This window comes from Dipodomys spectabilis, unplaced genomic scaffold (genome assembly GCF_019054845.1).
Source record: "Dipodomys spectabilis isolate Male_0828 unplaced genomic scaffold, ASM1905484v1 ptg000026l, whole genome shotgun sequence".
Taxonomy (NCBI): domain Eukaryota; kingdom Metazoa; phylum Chordata; class Mammalia; order Rodentia; family Heteromyidae; genus Dipodomys; species Dipodomys spectabilis.
The window spans coordinates 13,447,128-13,470,645 of NW_024870703.1; the positions used below are offsets into that span (position 1 = coordinate 13,447,128).

Here is a 23,518-nt window from a genome sequence, read left to right on the forward strand (position 1 = left end):
TCAGTCACGTCAGAAATGCTCAGGGAAAGAATTTAAGTCAATAGGCTCTTGATTTTGAAAAGAAAAAAAAGATGAAAGAAAAAAGCCTATAAATATGTTTCTCTTTCACTCTCCTTAAGAACTGTTAATTTTTACTTTTTTTCACTGGTTGTATTTTAGTCAAAACAAGCACTGACTTTACTACACATTTGTATACTGAGAAACGTTACTCTAAGAAGCTTCATCTGATGGGGAACTCCTGGGCCCCTTACAACTAATAGATATGCCAAAGCAAATGACTAGCTTTTTGTTTATTCTGATCCCTTCAAAACCACCACTAAATTGGTTATTGTCCAACTCTGAAAAGACACTGAACATACTTTAGGGACTTTTTATTGCTGATTAGTCTGTGTATCCTGTTGACATCTATAAACGGGAATGGGAGGTGGGAATGAGGCAAAGGCCCATGTGGAATATTCACAATGGTTTTAAGACTATAACCAGATCAGGAAGTCTCAGGCAGTTGGGATTCCCAGGATTTTGGCTCACAGTCTGATCCAGAATGGTCATGTGCTTTTCAGTTTCTACATATTCAGGGAAAACTCTTTTCCCAGAGCAGACTCTTATAGGCACCAAAATGAAGTCTACCTTATCATTTATATCAATCCTGCTCCAGGAAAGAGTGGCCTCTAGTTTAAGGAGGCTGAGATAAACTTTAGCTTTAGGCTAAAATTCCTGAGACAGGTAAAAGTGAAGAACTTAGAAGTGATTAATTAATTTGGTCAGTGTGCTTATCCATCCTATGCTTGCTTTAAATTCTGTGCTGAGCCCTGTAATTCCATTAAGATGAAAGGAAAAGGGAGTCCCTTGGGAGGGCCATATATAAGGTGACAGTTGTGTCAGAATGGCAGCAATTACTTAAACTGTTTCATTGGCAGGATATCGCTCTGTTCTTTGTTTCCCCCAGGCTGTGTGAGGGGAAGGCCACAAGCTCATACTTACCTCTGCACTTGCAGATAAGACAGCCATGACTGTCTTGCTGAAAGCCCAAGGGGCAGATTTTACCGCAGGGGAGTTCTGGACATTTCTTACAACGACAGATGTCACAGCCATGTTTATTCTTCCTAGGTAATTAAAATTTTGCCAGAGGTCAGAAAATCAAAAAGTCTCAAATGATGCCCAAGAACCCAGATCAAGGGTCAACAAAATGATATCACCATTTAAGCAGAATGACTTGACTTCTATCAAAACCACTGGGGTGCTGTATAATTAGCTCTCTGAGCTGATGACCACTGACTATCCGTGACTAAGGTTTAGAATTGCCGAAGCACTTTTGTGCTTCTGGGATTTGGCTGTCAGAATTACAATGGCATGATCATTGATTTAATTAGGAAAAGTGGTACCACAACAGAAAAGATGAATACACAACTCCACAAACAGGAAGGGGAAGGACCTATCACTGGTCAAGGCTGGAAATTAGCATTAGGGACCAAAGTCCTTTCATTGAGGCTGCAGGTTTCCTCACATTCTCTGAGAGTCCAGACAAAAGTAAAAATTTTAATGAACTATCTCCTGAACTTATAGAAGACAGGAGAATGTAAAGATCCACAGACCTAAAAGACTCCATAATGCTGACAAGGAATAACAAGCTTACACTCAATCAATGTCCAGTATTGACTTCATTAGGTCCAATATTCATAAAGAATATCAGTTTTTAATTCCTCTGTCCATGAGGTATAGGAGAAAGTTTTTCCCTTCAGTAAGCTACAATGCCCAAATTCTGTGTTGATGAGTATCAAACAAACAGATATGTTCTTTATTTAAAAGTCACAGTAGTTTAGGTGGAGATTATCTGGACAAAAAGTTCTTACCAAGAATTCTTTTCTCTACAAAGGCTGATACTGAAGGAGCCCACACACTCTACATTTCCTCCTGTACATCGCACAGGGCTCAGGGTTCTCAGGCCCAGTGTCTCCCTTGAAAGCTTGTCTCTAACTTGTTCTGAGTCACAGAGTAACAAGAATTACTCTATGTATGTTCGTGTTTCATCACAAGTAACACCAAATGCCAAATATAGAGGCCAAGTGAAACAAATTTCCATTTCTTTCTTCATGTGGGTCAATGAGAGGCTTTAAAAAATGATGGCCTTATGGGATACCTCTGACATGTGACAATTGTCCAGGTAACAAATTACGTTTTGCTAAGTGAAAGAAGGACCAAATTTAAGGGCTGTTTATTTACTCCAACATAATGAGAATAAATTAAATGAGCTAGTCTTATTCAAGTCATATCACATCACTTTCAAATTTTGCCAAGGCTTTGACTGATTTGCTATTCATTGACCTACGCATCTACACATGCATGCATGCATGCATGCATCCCTATTGTGAGCAAGCATACAGCAAGGATTCACTAGCACACCTGTAGACATCTTCATCCTTCATCACTCATTTTTTTAGAAGCTGTTAGTGAAACAGTTTTCAGCTAGTACAACACTCGTTGTACAACAGTGATCAACTGGGTTCACCCCAAATGTGCTATCATCAGGTAAACAACGTGAAACCCATAATTCTCCAAGGTTGGAATTAAATATGGCCTTGATTCTGAACTGTCAAATAATGTAGCATATAGTAGATACTATGATGATAAAGATTATATTTTACATTAGCATATAAATGATGAAATAACCATGTATTTATTGGTATCTTCCTCACAATTAAGGATTAAAAATGGTGATAACCTTTTTTTTTTTTTTTTTTGCTGGTTGTGGTGCCTGAACTCTGGGCCTGGGCAGTGTTCCTCAGCTCTTCAGCTCAAGGCTAGCACTCTACCACTTGAGCCACAGTGCCACTTCCAGACTTTTCTGCTTATGTGGTACTGAGGAATCGAACCCAGGGCCTCATGCATCCAAGGCAAGCGCTCTACCACTGAGCCACCTTCCCAGACTGGTGATAACCAGTTTTGAAGAATAATATTCCCAATTTAATCCGCATAAATAAAACCTACCCCTCAATGTAAGTTTTTCAAAAGCAAGAATTAAAACAATGACTGAAAGAAGATAGTCAGAAGATAATGGATCTTATAATTTGATACAAATATATCAAGTTAGGAAAACAGAGACTGAAATGGAAGAGAACAAAGGGAAGAATGATGAAAGATTCTGAAAGGTGTTTTTCCCCTTCAGGAGTCAACTTGCTGTAAAAGCAGAAAGCAATGATTGTGAAGTGTCTATTTCCTCATGGAATAATCTTGACTCTCATGGGGTATGACCACAGGAATATTTAAAAAATCCATCATGAGCCTCATCTCCAAGGAAATTCCAAGGGTTTAAGAATAAACTTGATTCCCATCTTTGGAGACACAATCTTTTTTTCCCTGTTCTCTGAATTACCTAAGAAAAACCAGGATAGGTACTCTATACTAAAAATATCACTGGCTCATTCACAAACACACCAACAGCCAACAAAAAGGGTGTGAACATTTCAACAAGTTACATGTAATCAGTCACAGGTTCTCTGAATGAGGAAATACGTACAGATATCCAAGTGGACAATACTTGTCACAGATTATGGGTCTGCACTTCCTGGGTCGTGGGCGGCACTGACAGAGCTCACAGTTGTGGGCATCAGTTAGGAAACCGAAGGGACAGTCCAAGGTGCAGCCTCGCTTGAGGCCCGAGCATAGCTCCTCCCCTGTGAAGACATATGGACGGTGGGTTTTTTCCAAAGGCAAACAGACCAGAGCATATTGTCACTTCATACCTTTCTTCAACCTCCCAGTCTCCCACAGATTTTAATTCTTAGTTCTGTCATAGCAAAAGGCACGGTTAACAAGTAGAGACTGTGTTCCTTCATGGTTATCGTGACATGGCTCCATGTTTTGGTACTAATACACAAAATAAATTTCAACTCTGAGAAAGGTATTTCTGAAGCCCCATCAGATCTGGTAGGCCATGAGTGAAATTATTAATAATTAGACTAAGTTCAGTATTTCCACGAATCCTTTAGTCACCTCAAACCACTGATGGCCATTTATGTTAAAATGTGGAAATTACAAACTTTAAAACTCCAAATTCTTGTATATATCTTATTTCTAATGCATGTCATCACAGATAATGATGTGCTAAAATGCTCACATAAAATTTATTCTTGTGGGTGTTAGATGGTATAACATCGCATAATCTATGTAGCACAAGGGATTTCTAACCTTCTCTCAATAAAATACATCTTCTGCAACATGATAGCAAAATACTCACTGATCATTTGGCTATCTTTTCTCCTATTTGCTAACAGATATCTAGGTGTCTGGATGCTTAGTTAATTGACAAGGTACATTTTGGAGAAAAAATGCTATTACCAATGGGTACCTAACTACTATCTGAAATATTTATATCATGCCCTGTAGCAGAATCTGGAGTGATGCTTAGCCATCCTCTGCTACTCAGTTTTTACATTATTTTAGAAGAAGAAGGAAAGCAGCAATAGTAACTATCAAAAGAAACTATTGAGGTCATTAGCTCAACAGAAAAAAGTTTCATGAAATGATTCTAAAAGGTGATACAGAGCTTACATAAAAATACAGAGAATAAGAATGTTAGGGTAAGGAAAAGCATGCTTGATGATATAAATAAAATGAATTGGGACCTATCTGAACTAAATGCTGAATTGGAAAGAACAGCCAATTTAAAGAAAATCAATTTAAGAAAGCTGATAGAGCAACAGCAAAATGTAGCCAATGCTTAAATGGTGCTGTGCAGGGACTGAATAAGAGGGGAATTATTACTGTTGGGTGGACAAAGGGATTTTTATTTTACTTGGACATCCTTTAACCTTAAATATTGTAATATCATTTAAGTCATTATTATATGCCACTAAAGAAATCAGAATACATTTGTCCCTTTCATTGACAAATCTTGTAACCTGACAGCAAACCTTAACTACAATTAATAGGTTAAATAGATTCATGTTTTACATAAATATTTTAAGGCAGCATCTTCCATGAATGTTAGCTGGCAATACTTGCATATTTAATTTGCTATCATTTAAAAATAAAAATGTGACTTGCGGCATATTTTTTCACTTTGTCATGATCATAAACCTTTCATTATACTTACTAAATATGCCCTCATGGGACTGTATTACCCCGAGAAGCAACTGAATATTAATATGCATCCTCAACAGAGAGATTTTAAGTGGCTTATTTAAAATTTATAATTATGAGTTGGAAGGAAGGGCAGTATATTTCAATTTTTCATTATTAAGGAATGATGGACAAGGGAGAAGATTTTCATAGCCACATTTCTCTCTCTCTAACACACAGTTATAGGCTGTGAAACTATTTTTTTTTCTATCATGAGAAATTTTAAGTCACAACACCAAGTAGACTATGTTGAGAAAGATGAATTAAAACCATTTGTAGATCTTCCTGGAGTCAGCATTCTTGGGGATTACATTCCTTGAAACTTTGGATGCTGAGTACTTTTGTGCCTTTATTTTTCTGGTTCTATAAAAGCAACCCTTTCCACAGACCTCAATCTAGAATGCTCTTTACTCATCTTTAAACAACAATAACAACAACAACAACAAAAACCACAATAGCTACCACAGTGAGTGAGTACCAGTGGTTTATGACTGTAATCCTATCTTAAGCTACTTAGGAGGCTAAGAAAGTGAAGATTGCAATTTGAGGTTGAGATTGGGAGGATCACCATTTGAGCCAGGACTGAAAAGTCCACTATTAGGAAGAAGAATCTATTTCCACAGAAGGAACTGGATGTGGTAGCATATGCTTGCCATCTAGCTGACTGGGAAGCCTAAACTAGGCAGACTGCAGCTCTCAGGGCAACAAAAACCCTTTCTGAAAAATAACCAGTGTGTGTATGGTGTGTATGGGGTGTGTGTGTGTGTGTGTGTGTGTGTGTGTGTATGGGGTGTGTGTGTGTGTGTGTGTGTGTGTGTGTGTGTGTAGAGGGGTGGGTGAGGACAGGAGGTATGGCTTAGCAGTATAGTGCCTATCTAGCAAGCATATGGCTCTGAGTTCAAATCTAGTACTCACCCGCTCCCCCCAAAAAAAAGAACTGCTGCATCATCATTCAAGTCTAAATAATATAATAAAAGCTAAATTTATGTCAAGCTGTGGCCTGGGATAGTCTTGGTCACCAGCCTGCAGTGCTACTGGAAAGTAGTGGAACCTTTAGGAGGTGAAGCACAGTAGGAAGAAGCTAAGAGATTGGGGGATATGCTCTTGAAAGGGACATAGGGACCCCCGCTCTCTCTCTTTTGTCTCAGGGCACTCTGAGGTAAGTAGCTCCTCTAGCCATGCATTCTTACCACAAGGTACTACCTAGCCACATGCTCAGAGTAACCGGGTCAAGCACCAATCAATGGTCTGAAATGGTGAACCAAAATAAACCTTTCCTCCTTATATGTTGTTTACTTTAAACATTTTGTCACAGCAATGGAAAACTAACACATTAACCTATTTCTGATTTCTACATACATTTGAAGGACAAGTCTCTGAAGGGCTTTTAATTTTAGTGTGATTGTCTATGATATAGCAGACAATATCATTATGCCATATTAACCTTTAATAATATTAGTCAATGGTAGAGGTATTTTTATCTTCTTGGTATCTCTATCTATAACAGCCTACAGTAGGCACATTACAAACTCTAGATGTGCCAAAAGAATGAGTAAACAAAAACCAGTAAGAACTATTTGATGTTGGCTTTAAGAAATCTTGATGGCACTGGGAATTAAGTCTAATTCTTAAAGGGAAAACAGATAGGAATGGTTAGGATGGCTGCATTTAAAAAAAGGTATTGATGGAATGGAGAATTCTGGACAAGTTATCAAGCCACTGCAATGGGACAAAGAATTTCTTGTGGCCCGCTTGACTATGAGGGGTTTTGTTTTTCACTAAGGAGAAAACACAGTACCATTATTATGTCATATTAAACTATTACCAACATTAGAAAATGGTAAAGGCATTTTTATCTTCTTGTATTTCTATAGTGTTTAGTTTTTAGTAGCACTCAACAATTTGAGTGTTAAAATGAAAAAGCAAAAAGCAAGTTGGTGTTGACAGGAAGAGCTGGGGACAGGATGGTGCAGCAAAAAGAGTCGGGGGGGGGGGGGCTTTTCTCCTCAGCTAGCGTGGGCTGACTCAGGAAAGAACGTGATGAAACAGCTGGCATGCAGAATAAACAGTTACCACATGTTAGACAGTGAAGCTAGCTTTGCATTCATCCATCCATCCATCCATTCAATCCTCAGAAAAACCATTACTTAGGTTCTATTATCTGTCTTCTACAGATGAGGACACGAAGACCCAGAGAAACAAAGCAGCTTGATCTAATCTTAGGATTAGGGTAGACTAATGCCGGAGCCTGAGAACAGTGTGTGATCCCAAGAATCCGAGGACCTAGTAACCTGGCTGGATCTGACTCGTTTCTCAAAGACCTGGCTTTCAAACATCACACAATCAGTATGGCTCACAGGACTGGGTGAAACACCTAGACTTCTGTATGATACAGACAAACGGACCAATTCTAACTGATTCTTACAGTTTTAGGTACAGGGTGGCAGCAAGTGAGATGGCAAGACCGACCCATGTCAAACATTTCAGGATCGTGAGGAATGAAATGATGAGACTTCATGGGAGGAAAGGATGCAGAAGAGCGTTGAGCCTAAAGGCATCACCTACCCTGCAGGGTCCATGCTCCTCTCTGCACTGTCTGCAGATGCAAACAAGTGCTCTGGAGAAAGACAGTGACTTCCCTACTTGGTTGTGAACAAAATCCCAAGCTCCCTTGAAAGACTGACGCTTCCCCTTAGCAGGACTTAACTTTGTAAGTTACAGCACTAGGTTTAAAATGAGACATTTCATTTAGGTTTCAGGTATCAGATTTTTTTTCTTAGAGTAGGTCTTGCATTTTAGTCAGCTCTCTAGCTCAGACTCCTATATGGTCTCCACAACACACAAGTGGTGAAAGAATAAAGGGAGTTAGAGAATAGGGAGAAGTTATCTATTTCTACAAATGGGTTAAAAACTACAAAGAATGAATGACTAAAAAAGATCTATATGCAGAAAAAAAACACTGGCAAAATCCAATGTTCTCTATTTTTTCCTAAATATGAGATTGACAAGGTTTTCTGAAGGCAGTACATAAAGAAATTCCATTTAAAGAGTAAGAATGCAATAGTAACTCAAGAACAAGGCATTGGGTGGGTGTGGCTGGCTTACATCTATAATCCTAGCTATTCAGGAGGCTGAGATCTGAAGATCTTGCTTTGAAGTCAGCCCAGGCAGGAAATGTCCTTGAGATTCTATATCCAATTAACAACCAGAGAACTAGAAGTGGAGCTGAGGTTCAAGTGGTAGAGTGCTAGTCAAAGAAGCTCAAGGACAGGGCCCTGATTAGATGCCAAGGACCAGCACAAAAAACTAAAACCACAATAAGGAAACAAAAACAAAACAAGTCTTCCTAACAGTCTCACTTTGCAAAAGGCCAGTGTATCTTTTGATTTGCTTCAGTGGCAAATGAGGAAAACTGCTTCTTCAGATTTAATGGTTGAAAGTGCCTCATGAAGGGGCAGAAGTCTTATGCCAGTATGACCAAATGACTGAAATTCTGTAATAGCAAAGCCCAGCTGAAGGAGGTGGTTGAAGTGACTGGACACAATACAATTTGTATCTTAAACTTTTTGGAAGCTCAGGAAAAATGTCGGTATGATCCCATATTAAGAAGCAATGTATTGCTCAGGAGGTATTGGAAGGATTGAAATATAAACACGATGACATACTACCAATGATCTTGGCGTTAAAAAGGCAAGGCTGGCAACTTATGTAAACAAATGTGGCTGCCAAAAATTCTCCAGAAAACTTGGCTTTCCAAGAGGTAGACAGATGCCAAACAGAGACTGTATAGAATCAGGAAGGCAGGGCTGTCCTACGTGTGCGGAAACTTGCTGGAAATTTAAAGATGGCAATAGCTACAAGCTTAACTACATTGTAGTAAACTCTCCTGTGGCATTAACTCTACTGTGCAGAGAGCATGATGGTAATACATAACTGAGAAGACAGAATTACTCAACTATTTTCTCTTTCTCTCTCTCTTTTTTTTTTTATTTTTGCCTGTCCTAGAGCTTAGGGCCTAGGCACTATCTTTGAGCCTTTTTGTGCTCAATACTAGCACTCTATTACTTGAGCCACAGTGCTACATCCAGCTTTTTCTGAGTGGTTTATTGGACATAAGAACTTCATGGACTTTTCTGCCTGAGTTGGCCTTGAACTTTGATCCTAACATCTCAGACTCCTGAGTAGTTAGGATTACAGGCGTGAGCCACCGGCATCTTCAACTCTTGTTTTTATCTTCTTTGTTTGAACTCAAGAGTTTTGTGCTTGCTAAGCAGATGTTCTACCTACTTGAGCCATATCTTAAGATTCTTTTTTTGCCAGTCCTGGGACTTGAACTCAGGGCTTGGACACTGTCTCTGAGCTTCTTTTCCTCAAGGTTAGAATTCTACCACTTGAGCCACAGTGCCATTTCCATTTTTTTCCTGTTTATATGGTATTGAGGAATTGAACCCATGGCTTAATACATGCTAGGCAAGCCTCTACCACTAACCCACATTCCCAGCCCTTGAGATTCTTTTGCTTCAGTTGTTTTTCAAATAGGATCATGCATTTATGCCCAAGAGATTAGACCAAAATCTTCCATTTTATACTTTTTGGGTAGCTGGAATGACAGGCATACACAACCATACTTCAGCTTTTATTGGTCGAGATAAGGCATTGTTAAATTTTTACCCAGGCTGTCTGTAAACAGTGATTCTCCTGATTACTATCTCTAGAATAGCTAGGAAGATTTTTTTCAAGGTCAGAACAGTGACCAGCATTACAGGGATCTGCCCTTGTTTCTGTACGATGAATTTTAATTCACTTTAGATTAGGACATAAAAGTAGTAATTGTTTATTATAAACCAGGAGGCATAAGGAATAAAATCCTATTATTAAGAACAAAAAAAAATTCTAACTAGTTGGAAAGTGGCTTAAAACAATTAGCATAATTTCTTGTTAAGTTTGCCCTGACTCTAGTATGATTTAAAAAATTCTAATATTTATATACTAAAACAAATGAGAATCATCTGACAGCTGCTAAGAAAGAACTAGGGGCTTATAAACTCAGTTTTACCAAACATGGTATAAAACAAAAAGCTAAGGCTCTACAAAATAGCATTCTCATTCTCCATGACCAGACCTGAGGTCATTCTGTATAAGTCCCAAGGATACACTGTGTGTCAGAAGGTTGAAAAGAACACTGTAAATTCTAGAGATGATGTCATTTGCGAAATGGTGGAGGGAACATTAGGTATTTGTTCTGACAGAAAAATTGGGAGAATTCAGAGATAGTTTCAAACATGTAGGACACATTGCTCCCCCAGGCGAAATGTAAAATATTTAATCTAGTTTCAGAGGTCATGGCCTGGAGACATGGCTGGAATCTACTTGTAGGCAGAGCTGGGGGCAATAAAGTGAAGCTTATTTTAAGGATTCCGGCTACCATATGTGGAAGGGGAGCTGAAAGAGTAGGCCACTGGATAACCCAGAAACAGTGCTCTAGAGAGCCAGTTGTGTGGTCAGGGGATGCACTCTCAAGCTACTCATATCTCTACTCCTGAAGCCCCTGGAAGTCAAGGACCACGGACACACAATGCAACAAAGATGAAAACCAGAAAAAAAAAAGGGGGCAGCTCTTTCCATCACAAATGACTGCGTATTTGTTTGCATTAAGTATGATGTATTCACATTGTGAAGGGAATATCTGAACAGGAGTGAAAAAGACATTCAGTCACATAATATGCTTTGACAAGATAGATTTGATTAAGCCTCAGAGAGGGGAGGGCGAAAAAAAAAAAAAACCAGTCTTCTTTCTACTCACTGTTTTTGCACTGACAAATTCGACAACCATTGTGATCAAGCTTGAAGCCATAAATGCAGTCCTTCTCCATCAGTGTGCAGTTTGATAACTCCCCGCACGCAGGTGGATCAATTGTGATGTAGGTTGGTTCTAATAATAAAAAGAGGGAAAAAAAATCAATGAAACATATGATTACCTTCAGATACTATTCACGCTTTGAAATCTCACACTACATATAGCAAGTTACAAAAATTGAATAAAATACTAAACTTTTAGAATCTTGTGATGTCATGAATCCCTGAAACTGAATTCTTTTTATTCAGATTTTAGAAAACACACATCTTTTTTTCTTCTGAAACTGGGGAAAGAATACAGGGCTTCAGTTCTATGTTAGGCAAATTCCCAACCACTGAATTACAGTCCTGGCCACTCCATACTTGATCAACTCATGATATCTTCATGATGTCTTTCTGTCGGTCACCAGAAAGAAAATAGACAAAGAAGGTTAACAAATACCATTTAGGGGCTGGGAAGGTAGCCCAATGGTAGAGTGCTTGCCTTGCATGCATGAGGCCCTGGGTTTGATTCCTCAGCATCACATAAGCAGAAAAAGCCTGAAGTGGCACTGTGGCTCAAGTGGTACAGCGCTAACCTTGAGCTGAAGAGCTGAGGGACAGTGCCCAGGCCCAGAGTTCAGGCCCCACGACCAGCAGGAAAAAATAACACTCCATTTAAATTTCTTCCTGATGTTTTCTGAGTGATCAGGACATAGTTGTATACTGTCAACCATCTTACTCCTATTTGGTAATATTTCTGAAATCTGCAAGCATATTTTCAAATTAATAGGCAGAAATGTTTTTGAGAATAGTTTAAAACACCTGGATTTCTTTTACCTTTTATGTGACAGTCTTCTCACTTATGATGAATTATATGACTAAGAGCTTATCTTCAGGGCCCAGAAGCTTATGGGAGTGGAAGAATAAGAAACAAGCATTTAAGGAGCCATGCTGGGAAGAGAGGCAAGGAAATAAAAAAAAGACCAGAGGGTATATTTGACCTTACCCCACCACTCTTGCAGAATAAAGAATTGTTCTGAACAATAATAGTAACCACACACAAACACACACATATACACACACACCAAGCATATTATGTGTTTATATGTTGCTTATAGTAGTCTTCATGATTGCCTTGAAGTTTCACATCACTCTAAGTGCTATCATCATCCCCATTAAAAGGGAAGGAATCAAGTATGTCGACTTGCTCATAGTTACTGTAGTAGTGACTGGTGGACCCAAGATTCCAACCCAGAGGTCCATTCTCAGTTTCTGTGTCATGCAACACCTATTTAATGGTACCTATCCTGTGGTGCACTGATGCCAAGTTGTGGAAAGAGTTGCCAAAGGAAAACAGAGACACTGACATATTTATGTGTTATCTTTTCAACCAAAAGATTACTATGAACTTCTTCAAAGTGAGCTGTTTCTCACAGTATCTTTGTAACAAAATCAAGTACTGAATATCTCTACCTACATATTCACAGATGGAAACTAGGAGGTGCAGATAGGGCAACTGGTTTATCTAAGTTTACATAGCAACTCAGTAGCTGTCTGGGAATAGAAGAGAGGTTCCTGACCTCCTGTCCAACACTCTATCCATTAGTCCACACTGTCTTCTCAAGTTTCATCTCCTGTTACCACAGAACATAGAACAAAACAAGTGTTTTATTCAGTTGCTCCTGCTCAAATGAAGAGTCCTACATTTTTATCTACCTACTAAAAGGGAATAGTGATTCCATTTATACCAGTAGGAGACAAGGATGACTTATAACAAGATGCTCTGAGCAATATGCACCCAGTAAAAACATGTATGACATGGTCACCATGTTTTCTCATTTATTACATCGCAGAGTTCAAAGAACATCTTTCTTGACATTTTTACATAAACTTCCCATTGCTACAAAATTTCTAATTTCCTTAATGACTGATATGAGTTTGATAGATAACTATAAATATTGAAGAAAAGTTTTAGGACATACTGAATTAGATACAGTATTGCTTCTTTCTTACATATCTTTAAAATTTAGTGCAAACATTCAGTTTTCAAAGTTGAATAGGTTTCTTTTATCACTACTCTATCTATCCCAACTAATGGTTCTCTTCTAGCCCTCAGCCACAAGATTGTCCAATGTTCTGCCAAAATCCTTCTAACCACAAGTATAAGAAAAAAAGTGAAAATGTATACAGCTCTTAGCAAACCAGTGTGGAAGGAGTTCTATGTTCTAGAGTTCTGAGACCAAGGCTTTGGGATGTATTTCACCTCCACTGGCACTGCTTCAGTGTTCAGCCTATGAGAAAAGGTATTCTGTCCATTTATACACTGGAACATTGTGTTCTTACTGATGTTTCAAATAGGAAGCTTACAGAAACTTTTGCCTTCAGAAAGCATATTTTAAAAAATATTTGGGGAGATTAAATCAATACAAAAATGCATAACATTATAGAGAAGTATTTAATTTTTACTTTCACTGAGTTTAGGAAAATGTATTGTCCAACCATACCAAATGATCTTCTACTTCTAAATAATAGTTTTCCCTCAATAGTGGTGTTTGTTATCTATTATGATGAATGAATATTGGATCAGGATTGTGAATTTAAGGCAAGAAAGTGAAAAAAATGGACTGGGTTGTTTGAATATTAGAACATAAAAATACTGACTTGAGAAATCCTATGTTTTATCCAAAAGGCTCCAATCAGTCACAGATGCATGGCCTAACATAGCCAGAAACTACATTAAATGTTTGTCTTCTACAGGAAACATGATAGCTTTTGTTTAGCTGACCAAACAAAAATCAAATATGTAGAAATACTACTGGTATGTGCTGGTCTTAAAATGTGCATGTTAAATATCTTAGGTAAAATAATGGATGCCCTTCAGTCCTCAGACTAATGTGGTAGCATGCAAGAGATAAAACATCATTTTATGCCTCTAAGATGAAAATGCTTCCCATTTATTTGTGGACTTCATTACATGAAAGACAGTGGAAAGTAAGGACACCATAAAGTCTGACACCCTCAATAGTTAACACTAAAACACAGAAAAACACAACAAATCATTCATTTGTAAAAACTGTCCATTTATTCTGAACCTATTCAATTCCAGGGTGACTCTTATAACATTCTCTGTGACATATAGTTACTATAGAAAGTAGTTTAATTTTTAAAAGGCATCTTACATTTGGCACCTCATTTTATTACATTTTAACAGGTTTCTATCTTTTCCCTATTCAAATACACACAAATTAGCCTTTGGGGTATAACACGTGTGCCTTGAGTTCTTGATGCTTTAATCCTTCTCCAGTCATTGGAGTAAGTGTTGGTACATATTGGACACATCCACAAACAACTAGCTGTCTCGTAAACATGTTACCTGAAATCCTATATTCTACATTTCTACTTACTGCCTTTCGTTATTCTCCCAACATTCTACTGCTCAGCACCTGTGTAAGGCTGTTCTTAGAGTAGCTATGACCAAACAAACAAGTATAAATGATCTACAAAAATCTGTTATGATAAAACAGAGCTGAGAGTCTGCTTTCTTCCAATATATTTATATGTATCCTTAGAACTGGTCCTATTGCTAACATCAAAGCAATTTTTTTTGAGCAAGATGTACAATAAGAAAACTGAAATTTAATTCCTTATTCTGAGTAATGAATTCCATAGTGAGACATATTTGACACCCTCCTAGAATGAAAGTATTTGAAATCAATATCACATTTATAGTCCTGAAAAAATAATGGCTAAGAGATGGTGAAATTTTAAACATAGATTTTAATTCAAGGAAGTTCTCAATAGTAGAAAAGAAGAGATTTTAAAAACCTGGAATCTCTATATTGTGATACGGTTGGGCACTGAGGAAGTATTAATAAAATACGTGAACTGTGCATGGACTTGTCTCAAAAGTTTCATTGGGAATGTTTATTATTCCATACTTTTCTCTAGCCTAAATGCCAGTGCTTTGCATTTTGAAAGCATCATCTTCTGGTCGAACAGAGGCTGAGTTGACTTTTAGAGTATATGATACCTGTTAGTTGGAGAAAACAAAACAAACCAAAACCAAAACTCAAAACCCAAAACCTATCCTCTTTAATTAGTTGGGCAGAGACATATTAGGCGACTTCCTTCTAAAAAGAGAGAAATGGTTAAAAAAAAAATCTCTTCACGTGGGACAAATAGGGAAATGCTCGCACAAGGTAGAGCTTTATAAGGGAAATTCAATGAAGCAGTGCTTGCAGGATCACCCTGAAATTTCATCTCATCTTGAATTGAATCAGCTGAGGAATTAAAGAAATACCTTAATGTCCTCCAAAGGAAGAAGGCTTGAAACAGCAGGAATTCATTGTCTTTGGCTATAACTATTTCTAAAGGGAACCCTGGATCAGCTTCTTTGTGGAGAAGAATTCTAGAAATAGTTTCTGAGCCTAGAAGCAATAAAGAACAAAAATGGGTGTTTGTTATGTCTACATCCAGCTTGCTGTTTCCTACTCTGCATTTGAGTGGGAGCCACTACTTATTTCAACCTTTGGTTTTCCTGATTTTATTTTATTTTTTAATTTAATTTTATTGTAGAGGTGATGTAGAGGGGTTACAGTTATGTAAAGAAGGTAATGAGTACATTTCTTGCCAAAAACTGTTACCACCTCCCTTGTTTTCTCCCACTTTCCCTCCCCAGGAATCCCCTCCCTCCCCAAGTTATAAAATTCACTTCCAACATAGTGTCTTGTGAGTATTACTGTTGCATTGGTTCACCCTTTGTCCTTTGTCTCACCATTTTGCTATTCCCCTTCTGAATAGTCTAAAGACTAAGAATCACACACTCTCCAGAAAGGCCATTTGTACAAGAACCCCTGGGAATGTGTCAGGGTTAAGCCATCAATTTTTTTATCCCAGGTCTTACAAGGTAACCTCTGATAACACTGTGATAGTATAAACACATACTGGCTCTTCCTTAAGCATAATTCTGTTACGTCCTAGAAAGCTCCATATCTTTTTACCAGGAAAAATATTTTCGGGAAAACATTGACCATTTTCAAGAATTGAAAGTTAGCCTCAAATGCTAACTTTCTAAATACCAACTCCTAGTTTATAGATAAAGTTTTTCCTTAAAAGCAATTTTACTAATAGGGGAATTGAGGCATTGTGATCATTAGGAATTTAAAGAAAACAAAGTTAAAATGAAAATCATGATTCTAACTCCGAGGCCATCATGATGGATCATAAAATAGCATATTGGATTATTCAGGTGTTACAAATGTGTTAAGCAATTGGATCTACTTCTGTGTTTTTGTTACAATCTTCTATGGAGATTTCACTAAAAAGCAGTGAGGGAAGTAAGAATTAAAACTCAAATGTAATCTTTGATAATTTATAGTCGCTTAGACTTATCACATGAAGAATAGAACAAAAAGAACGTATTTTGACTCCTGGTTATAGTAAAAATGCTGATATTCACTATGATAACGTTTCTGAAACAATTAATACAATCACTGTTATATTCCAGGTATCTGTAAAATGTTAAGAGGTGATTTTAACCTGTTTCTAATCTGTATTATTCTATTAAGCTAGTAGTGAGTAGATCGATACATTGTTCTTCTTATTATTTTGATTACTAGGAGCTGGTTCTCGTTCTTAAATAATACGATCTCTATTGAGAAATGAAGGAGCACGTTCTGATTAGCAATCCTAAGAAGGCTGCAGCCAATTAGCAGTTCTTGAATATGGGTGGGCAGTTCTGGAAATGTACTACTGGGGATGCATGTAGAACTAGCCTTCTTAGGTCAGCTGTAGCATTACTTCTCTCAGGGCTAATTAACTGGTTCCAGATTTTGACTGTATCCAGAAGCACTGCCTCTTTGGTGCTGTGCTCTGGAGGGCCTGGCCATGAGCAGTAGCTATTGAGCCAGCTCTTGATTCTTATGCATATTAACACACCCATACTAGTGTAGAAAAGTCTTTCTGGAATTTTTTTTTAAAAGCCTCATTATAGGAAAATATCTGGAAAAAATATTTTTTAAGGGTACATACATTCCTTCATGTCTTTTATTAGTGAAAAAAATTCAAGTAGGGTCAATAAGATAAATGAAGGTAATTCTTATCTGTCTTGCATTTCATGTATTACTTCTTTTGGGTTTAAATCATGCTTTGCATTTTTTACATAGCTCATCTGTGTAAATTCCTAAGGCTTATAACTTGATTGTAAGAGACAAAAATGAGCAATTGTGTCTTCTTAATTGTGCATTCTCCTTATTAAGTTGTGGGTTGTTTTTTGTTTTTCTTGTTTTTTGTTTTTGTTTTTGATGGGAAGGTTAGGACTGGAGGTAGTTAAGCCATGTGAATATCCAATGAGTGGGAAAATTCCAAAACTTCACTCACTTTATATGGTGGTTCAGTGGCTACATATATCAAGACTCCTACAGCCTGTCCAGTGCCATAAAATTAGAGATAAGGCTGGTCAGGACAGAATTGAAGGAGATAGCTTATCTGTTTTACTGTATCTTCATATGTCATTCTGTTACCACAGTTGCTTTTCAAACTTGACCCATAACCAGTTAGAACACCATTCAAATAAATCACCAAGTTGTCAACATAATTGCCTGGGAAGAAAAGCATAGCAAAGCCCAAAATTTCCTAAATGAAGCTAGAGGAAAAACTCTATTAATGTAGAGAGACAACAAGAAAAAGGCATGGATATAAAAATTCCCTAATCTGGAAGTGGGAATTTCCATGCTCTGTCTATACTTAAGAGTCTCATTAAGTCATGGAAAAAAAGATCTACAGTTGGAGTTTTCAAATTCTTTTGACCATTACACATTAAATTATCCTTTTTTTCCTTTGTGTATATTTCTCATAACAACACCTACATCCTTAAAATTTCTATGCTACTTATTATCTCAGAGAACTTTGTTTTATTTTGAAATGAATAGCGTGAAAACGTTCCCAAGATCTGTATTATTTTGTGGTCAGATAAAGTAACAATCATACATTTATTTTAGATTTTATTTATTAACTTTGCATGTGTTTTTCCAAGGAATCTTGGCTGTTGGATCTATTTTTCTTCCTTTACCAATTTCACATTTAATAGGAAAAGACAGTTGTATGATTATGAGATTATTACTAAATGACCTCAAAGACAAATTTTTTCAAGTTCTTATATAGAATGGGTTATCTATTCCCAAGAACATAGCTTGAGACAAATTCATAAAACTGTAACTGGATTCCAAGAATAATGAAGACCTTTTATATTTGTCTTCTATCCTGTATTATTTTAGTGTTCATTTTCAGTGAGAATATACTTTGGTGCTCCTTAACTGAAAAGACGTTGCATTTATATGTGTGCATTTTAATAGTGACATTTTACTCAGCATGGTAGGTGGCACTGTCAGGGTTTGGGTCTTCATTTTAGGAACAATGACTTCAGTTTCTAGCAAAATATTTACTTAGAGTATTGCTTACTGAATAAACAGGGAGGAAAAAAAATATCGAATCACCTAAAGTCACAGGCACATTATTTGACAAATGACCCCTAGTCATAGTGTCCTTAAAAGGCTGATATTCTAATTTCCTACTTTGAAGCTTAACTATTAAGCTCCTTAGGGTCCCCATGACTGCAGCAGTATTGTAGGGTAGTCAATAAATGAACTCCACTGAAGCAGCAAGCTAGATCTAAGGATTGCTGTGAAGTTGGTACACTTGTGACATGGAAAACAGAATGGAAATCTCCCAAACCCAGTGGTTCAAAATAAAATAGTCAGTGATAACGCTCAGGTTCCTGTGATGGGCTAAAATATAATCTTTGTCTTTGGCTTAAGAATGCACAGAAGTAAACAAAGCACTGCAGAAGGCCTCCCTCCTATTCATCAATATTCTCAATATAAAGTTGTCACCCCAAGTTTCAATGGTTGGAGAATTCACTTCTGGGACTGCCACATCCCTTGATGGCTCCAAGTGAAGGGGGAAAAAAGTTAGATTAGAATAGTCCTGAGACGAACTGGGCACTCACCCAACTCAGGAACTGGTATTGGATCAAATATGGACACTTTTGCTGACTGCTCAGCAAATTTACTGCTTGATTAAGCAAACTCTTGCAGGAATCAGAGAGAAAAAAAGGGAAGAGTCCAGACCAGAATGCTAAGTGCTGATGGTGGTAGCCCAAAACCTGGCTAATCCAAAGAGAAGGGCTAAGTAGCCCACTGATTTTGCATGGTAGGGGTTTGAATAGACTTAGGCTAGATCTGAGTAAGGGTTTAGCTGGATCTGAAAAGGTTTCCCAGAAAGGATGGAGAAAGCTAGGAGAGCAGGTCAGAGCTCTCTTGTTGAGTAATATTCCTAGCTAAAAGCAGGAAGCAGCCACAGATAAGTGGAAGCAGAAAGAGTCAGCTTTACCTGAGATCAAAACAGCAAGGTCAAAATTTGAGGCAGAGGTTTAGGAAAAAACTGAGTTTAAGTCCCAAAAACAAATAACTAACTAAACTAACTGCCACAGAGATCAGAGTAACAATGATTGGGTCTCAACAATAAGAATAGCTATGTACATATGACCATATAAAATAATGCTCATCAAAATCTCCAAGATATGGAGATTTTTTGTTGTTGCTGATGTTTTGTTTTTAATGTACTGTATGAAGTTCTTTCTTTTTTTTCCCCTTTGGTTTATTCCCTGTAGTCACTGTTTTTGATTCTGCTACCCTGTGTCTGTCTGTATGTCTCTCTGTCTGTCTCTGTGTCTCTCTATGTCGGTCTGTCTGTCTGTCTGTCTGTCTCTCTCTATATATATAGCTGCTTTGGGGAGGGGAATAAAAAATGAGAAAACAAGGACAAAGGGTGAACCAATGCAACAGTGATACTCACAAGACACTAGGTTGGAAATGAACTTTACAAATTTTGGGCGGGGGAGGGGGGAGGCAAAGCAGGGGGGTAGCGATGTTTGAGAAGAAATGTACTCATTGCCTGACTTATGTAGCTGTAACTCCTCTGTACATCACCTTTACAACAAAATAAAACTAATTTAAAAAAAAAAAAAAAAAGAATGTAGCGAGGACCAAGAATGGCTTCTGAATGTGATCAAGTACTTTCATACTTACCACCTCATCTCCTCATTCATTCTCTTTCACAGTAGTGATCTAAAGAGAAGCAATGCCAGGTTCTTTGATTTGGAGTCAGAAAACTTAGGTGTGTGCCTGTTTTCCTACTGTCTCTGGACTTCTACAAAAGAGGAATGCTCGATATTCCTACCTTACAATATTCCTGTAAGGCTCAAATAAAATTGTAAAGAGGAAATACACTCCAAGTATTATATGAATATTTGTTACTGCAACTGTTGTAATGTTAATCCTGCTTGCTCAGAGCTAGAATTAGTCTCAGATAATGGCTTACTAATGAATTACAAGCCCTTTCAAGGGCCTCAAATGTTCAACTAATAAACAGTATAACAATTCCACGTTCTGGACTTGTGTTGTAAGTTAAGCATTATTTTTAACTGCACTGAAAACATGAAAGGCATCTGGGATGTGAGTGGGTCTGTGACATCTTTTTACATGGTCTGGTAAGCTTTGGATCATGTTAGTGACCAGCCACTGACGCCTTTCACCTTTGCTGAGTGGCAGTCTGAGATCATTGTTTGACATTTTGACTGTCTATGGTTGCTCCAAGACAAGAGAAATCTCTTAGTCATCAGCTTATCCAATGTGAGCTTAAACAATGACTGGGTGTGCCTAGTTGATCTTGTTTTTGCTCTCATGGTGGGTACCTTACTATATCTTTAGGAACAAAAGCGAACTCATCACAGTACACTTAACACTATTTTGGTATCTTTGCCAGTAGTTCTTTCATTCTCAATTTAAAATGGGATACAGAATGCCCATGTCTAAAAACTATTTGATCAACAAAACTTAGTTTCAGTATGTCAGTGATCTCAAAATTTATGTCAACAATAAAAGAAAGTTCAATCAGTACTTTCATAACAATAACATTGGGGGTGTGTCACTGAAAAATAATGTTCTCATCTGTTCCATGACTGTGGAGTCTCCCCACTTCCCCTCCCCCCATTAAATTCATCTGGCATAAAAGCTCCATGGAATTTTTTTTTAACTTGGTTCCCAGAAAGGATGACAGATTCATGGTTCTGAAAAGATCTTAGCTTGCTGATCCCTCTGAATATCCAAGGCCTGAGGCCATCCCAAGCTGACAGCTTATTATCTCTGAATATATTTTAGCTTCACTAACAAATACAGCCTCCCTGAATTGTTTTAAAAGTGAGCTGATATGCAAAGCAATAGCTGTCCAATTAGGGTGAGAAAGAACGTGGATCTCTGGCCTTCCCACTGATAGTCATGCTATGGGCAGCTTCACTATAATGCAAAGCACAGAAATAGGGACAAGGTGGGTACTGTGCACACAAATGAACATAAACAAACCTTGTGTGATTCCACAATAGAGCCAAAACAGACAATGTGTTATGAATGAATGATTTTTCAAAAAGTACCCATGTATATTCTAAATAGAAAAGAGTACAATGTAACCAGGATGAGGTCCTATTCAGAAGACAACCTAGGAGGTCTGTGACTGGTTTTGGAGTGGCCTATATACTCATCTCCTGTTTGCTTCAGCAAATCTGGGATGCTACTTGACTCTGAATTCAAAAGAACCAACCACTTTTTGGCCTTAGGATTTTTATTCAGAGATGCTTAGTTATGTTTTACTATATATACTACATATATACTACATATATAGTATATACAGTACATATATATGCATATATGTGTATATATATTATATATATATTATAAAACAGGAGCTGGAGGCTTGACCTAAATCTCTTTCCAACTAGCAGTTAGTGTTAATCTGTGGCCTCTCACAGTCTGGATACTTGAATGGTTCTCTATTTCAAATAGAATTCATAAATCCAGCTAATCTCACAAGTACAAAAAAAAATCTAACAAAATAAACTTGATAGTTAAGTCTTATGCAACAGACATAAACAGTAATTAGAAATTTGGTCCAACTGTAAATAATCAACTCAAATTGAAAGAAAGTATAAAAGCAGGCTCTCTTTTTTCTTATGTCCTTTAGCAAATGACAAAAATGTGCTAAATGTTCAGCATTGTTCAAATTTAGATGAATTGGTAGCTCTATCCCTGTGCCAGTATATGGCACTGATGGGTACAATGGTACAATCCGAAGCAGAATTAGAAAAATAAAAAATAAAATAAGTAAATCATTTATACACTTTAAAAGTGTATAAAATATAAGGTATATTTTAAGTTACTTCTAGGGGTAAAATATTATAGTCTTGACTCATTTGAAAATGTGTCTGAATGGAACATTTGCAATTTCACAAAAATGTTGTAATGTGACTTTTGAATATACACCTAGTTACTAGAAGTTATAAAAGTACTACACAGTAGGTAAATTGGTATTAAAAAATACCATCAGGAGTTACACTTTCATGAATGTTTTTGATAAAAGCACTCATTTTTGGTGGTTATATGCTTGTGCATATACTGATGCTAAAATTCTATGTGAAACTTGTCTTCAAGGTTGCTTTTGGGGGAAAATTACTATGTCATAGAAGAAAAAAAGCCTTTACTTTATGGTCACCTTTTGCTATATCTGAACAATTTCACCCAGCTACATCACTTGCCTTTTTTTTTTTTTTTTGCAAGACTTAAATGTGAATGATGTTAGTTATTTCCTAGGATCTAACAAACTTTCAAAGTCAGGGCTTTACAAAGCTAATGATACTTCAAAGAATGTGAGGTGATTTCTAAAGCCAATTTCCAAAGAGAAGCCTCAAAATATTGTGAATGATACTGTACTTCTGAACTCAGTGTAAAATTTTCCCATGCAACCATGTTGAAGGGACTAACACTCATTTAAATTGGAAGATTGTTTCAACGTGTAGTCAGAATGTACAGTTTTGGTGAGAATAAACCAATGCTTTTCCCAAGAATGGCACCACTGGGCACTTTACATACAGGTGTGCCAGGAACAACAGGGGAAGAAGATGGAGATGAGGATTTAAAAATAAGGCAGCTGAATACTGCCATTAATAAGTAGAGCAGAATGACTTCCAAGTTGGAAACTGATTACTAGTTAAAACATTAAATCTTATTTTGCTGACAAAAGCTAAAAGGAAACTTGTTCTGCTGCTTATCAATGGCTTTACTGTAAAGAAGATGGGATCTTTCTTTCCCAGTCTGAGAGCCTTTTCTGAAGGGCATGTCTTTTAATAACCTTCATTAACTTCTGTTTGGTTGCCTAAGAGTTGTCTCTTATCCAAAAAGTTTAACACAGTCTCAAAAGAGATGGTGTTTATTTAAGCTTGTTGGAAAAACATTCCTATCATTTCAAGAATGACTAAATATTTTTTATTCACATAGTTAGCATTCCTGACTATGTTTTCCTGCCTCTGTTGATTAGATGAAAATGAGCAGGCCCAAGTGTGATCTATTAGATGCAATTATTATCTGAGTAGGAAAATCAGGAGACTCCCTTCTAGGTATGAGAGGTGGATAGCAGAGGAAGTAAAGAGGAATCCACCCACTCCCTGTGTGTTACT

The 23,518-nt window shown here is 37.3% G+C and overlaps 1 protein-coding gene across 2 annotated transcripts in view; it reads right to left on the reverse strand.

The window, feature by feature from the left end:
• Crim1 (cysteine rich transmembrane BMP regulator 1) overlaps nucleotides 1–23,518 on the reverse strand; it is a 185,513-nt gene that overhangs the window by 30,630 nt on the left and 131,365 nt on the right. For both annotated transcript variants that reach the window (XM_042675511.1, XM_042675512.1), the window contains exons 8-10: nucleotides 10,922–11,050; nucleotides 3,515–3,671; nucleotides 982–1,103 (exon numbers count right to left, since the gene is read on the reverse strand). In XM_042675511.1, coding sequence (XP_042531445.1) covers nucleotides 982–1,103; nucleotides 3,515–3,671; nucleotides 10,922–11,050 — 408 coding nt within the window. The remainder of the gene's footprint in view (nucleotides 1–981; nucleotides 1,104–3,514; nucleotides 3,672–10,921; nucleotides 11,051–23,518) is intronic.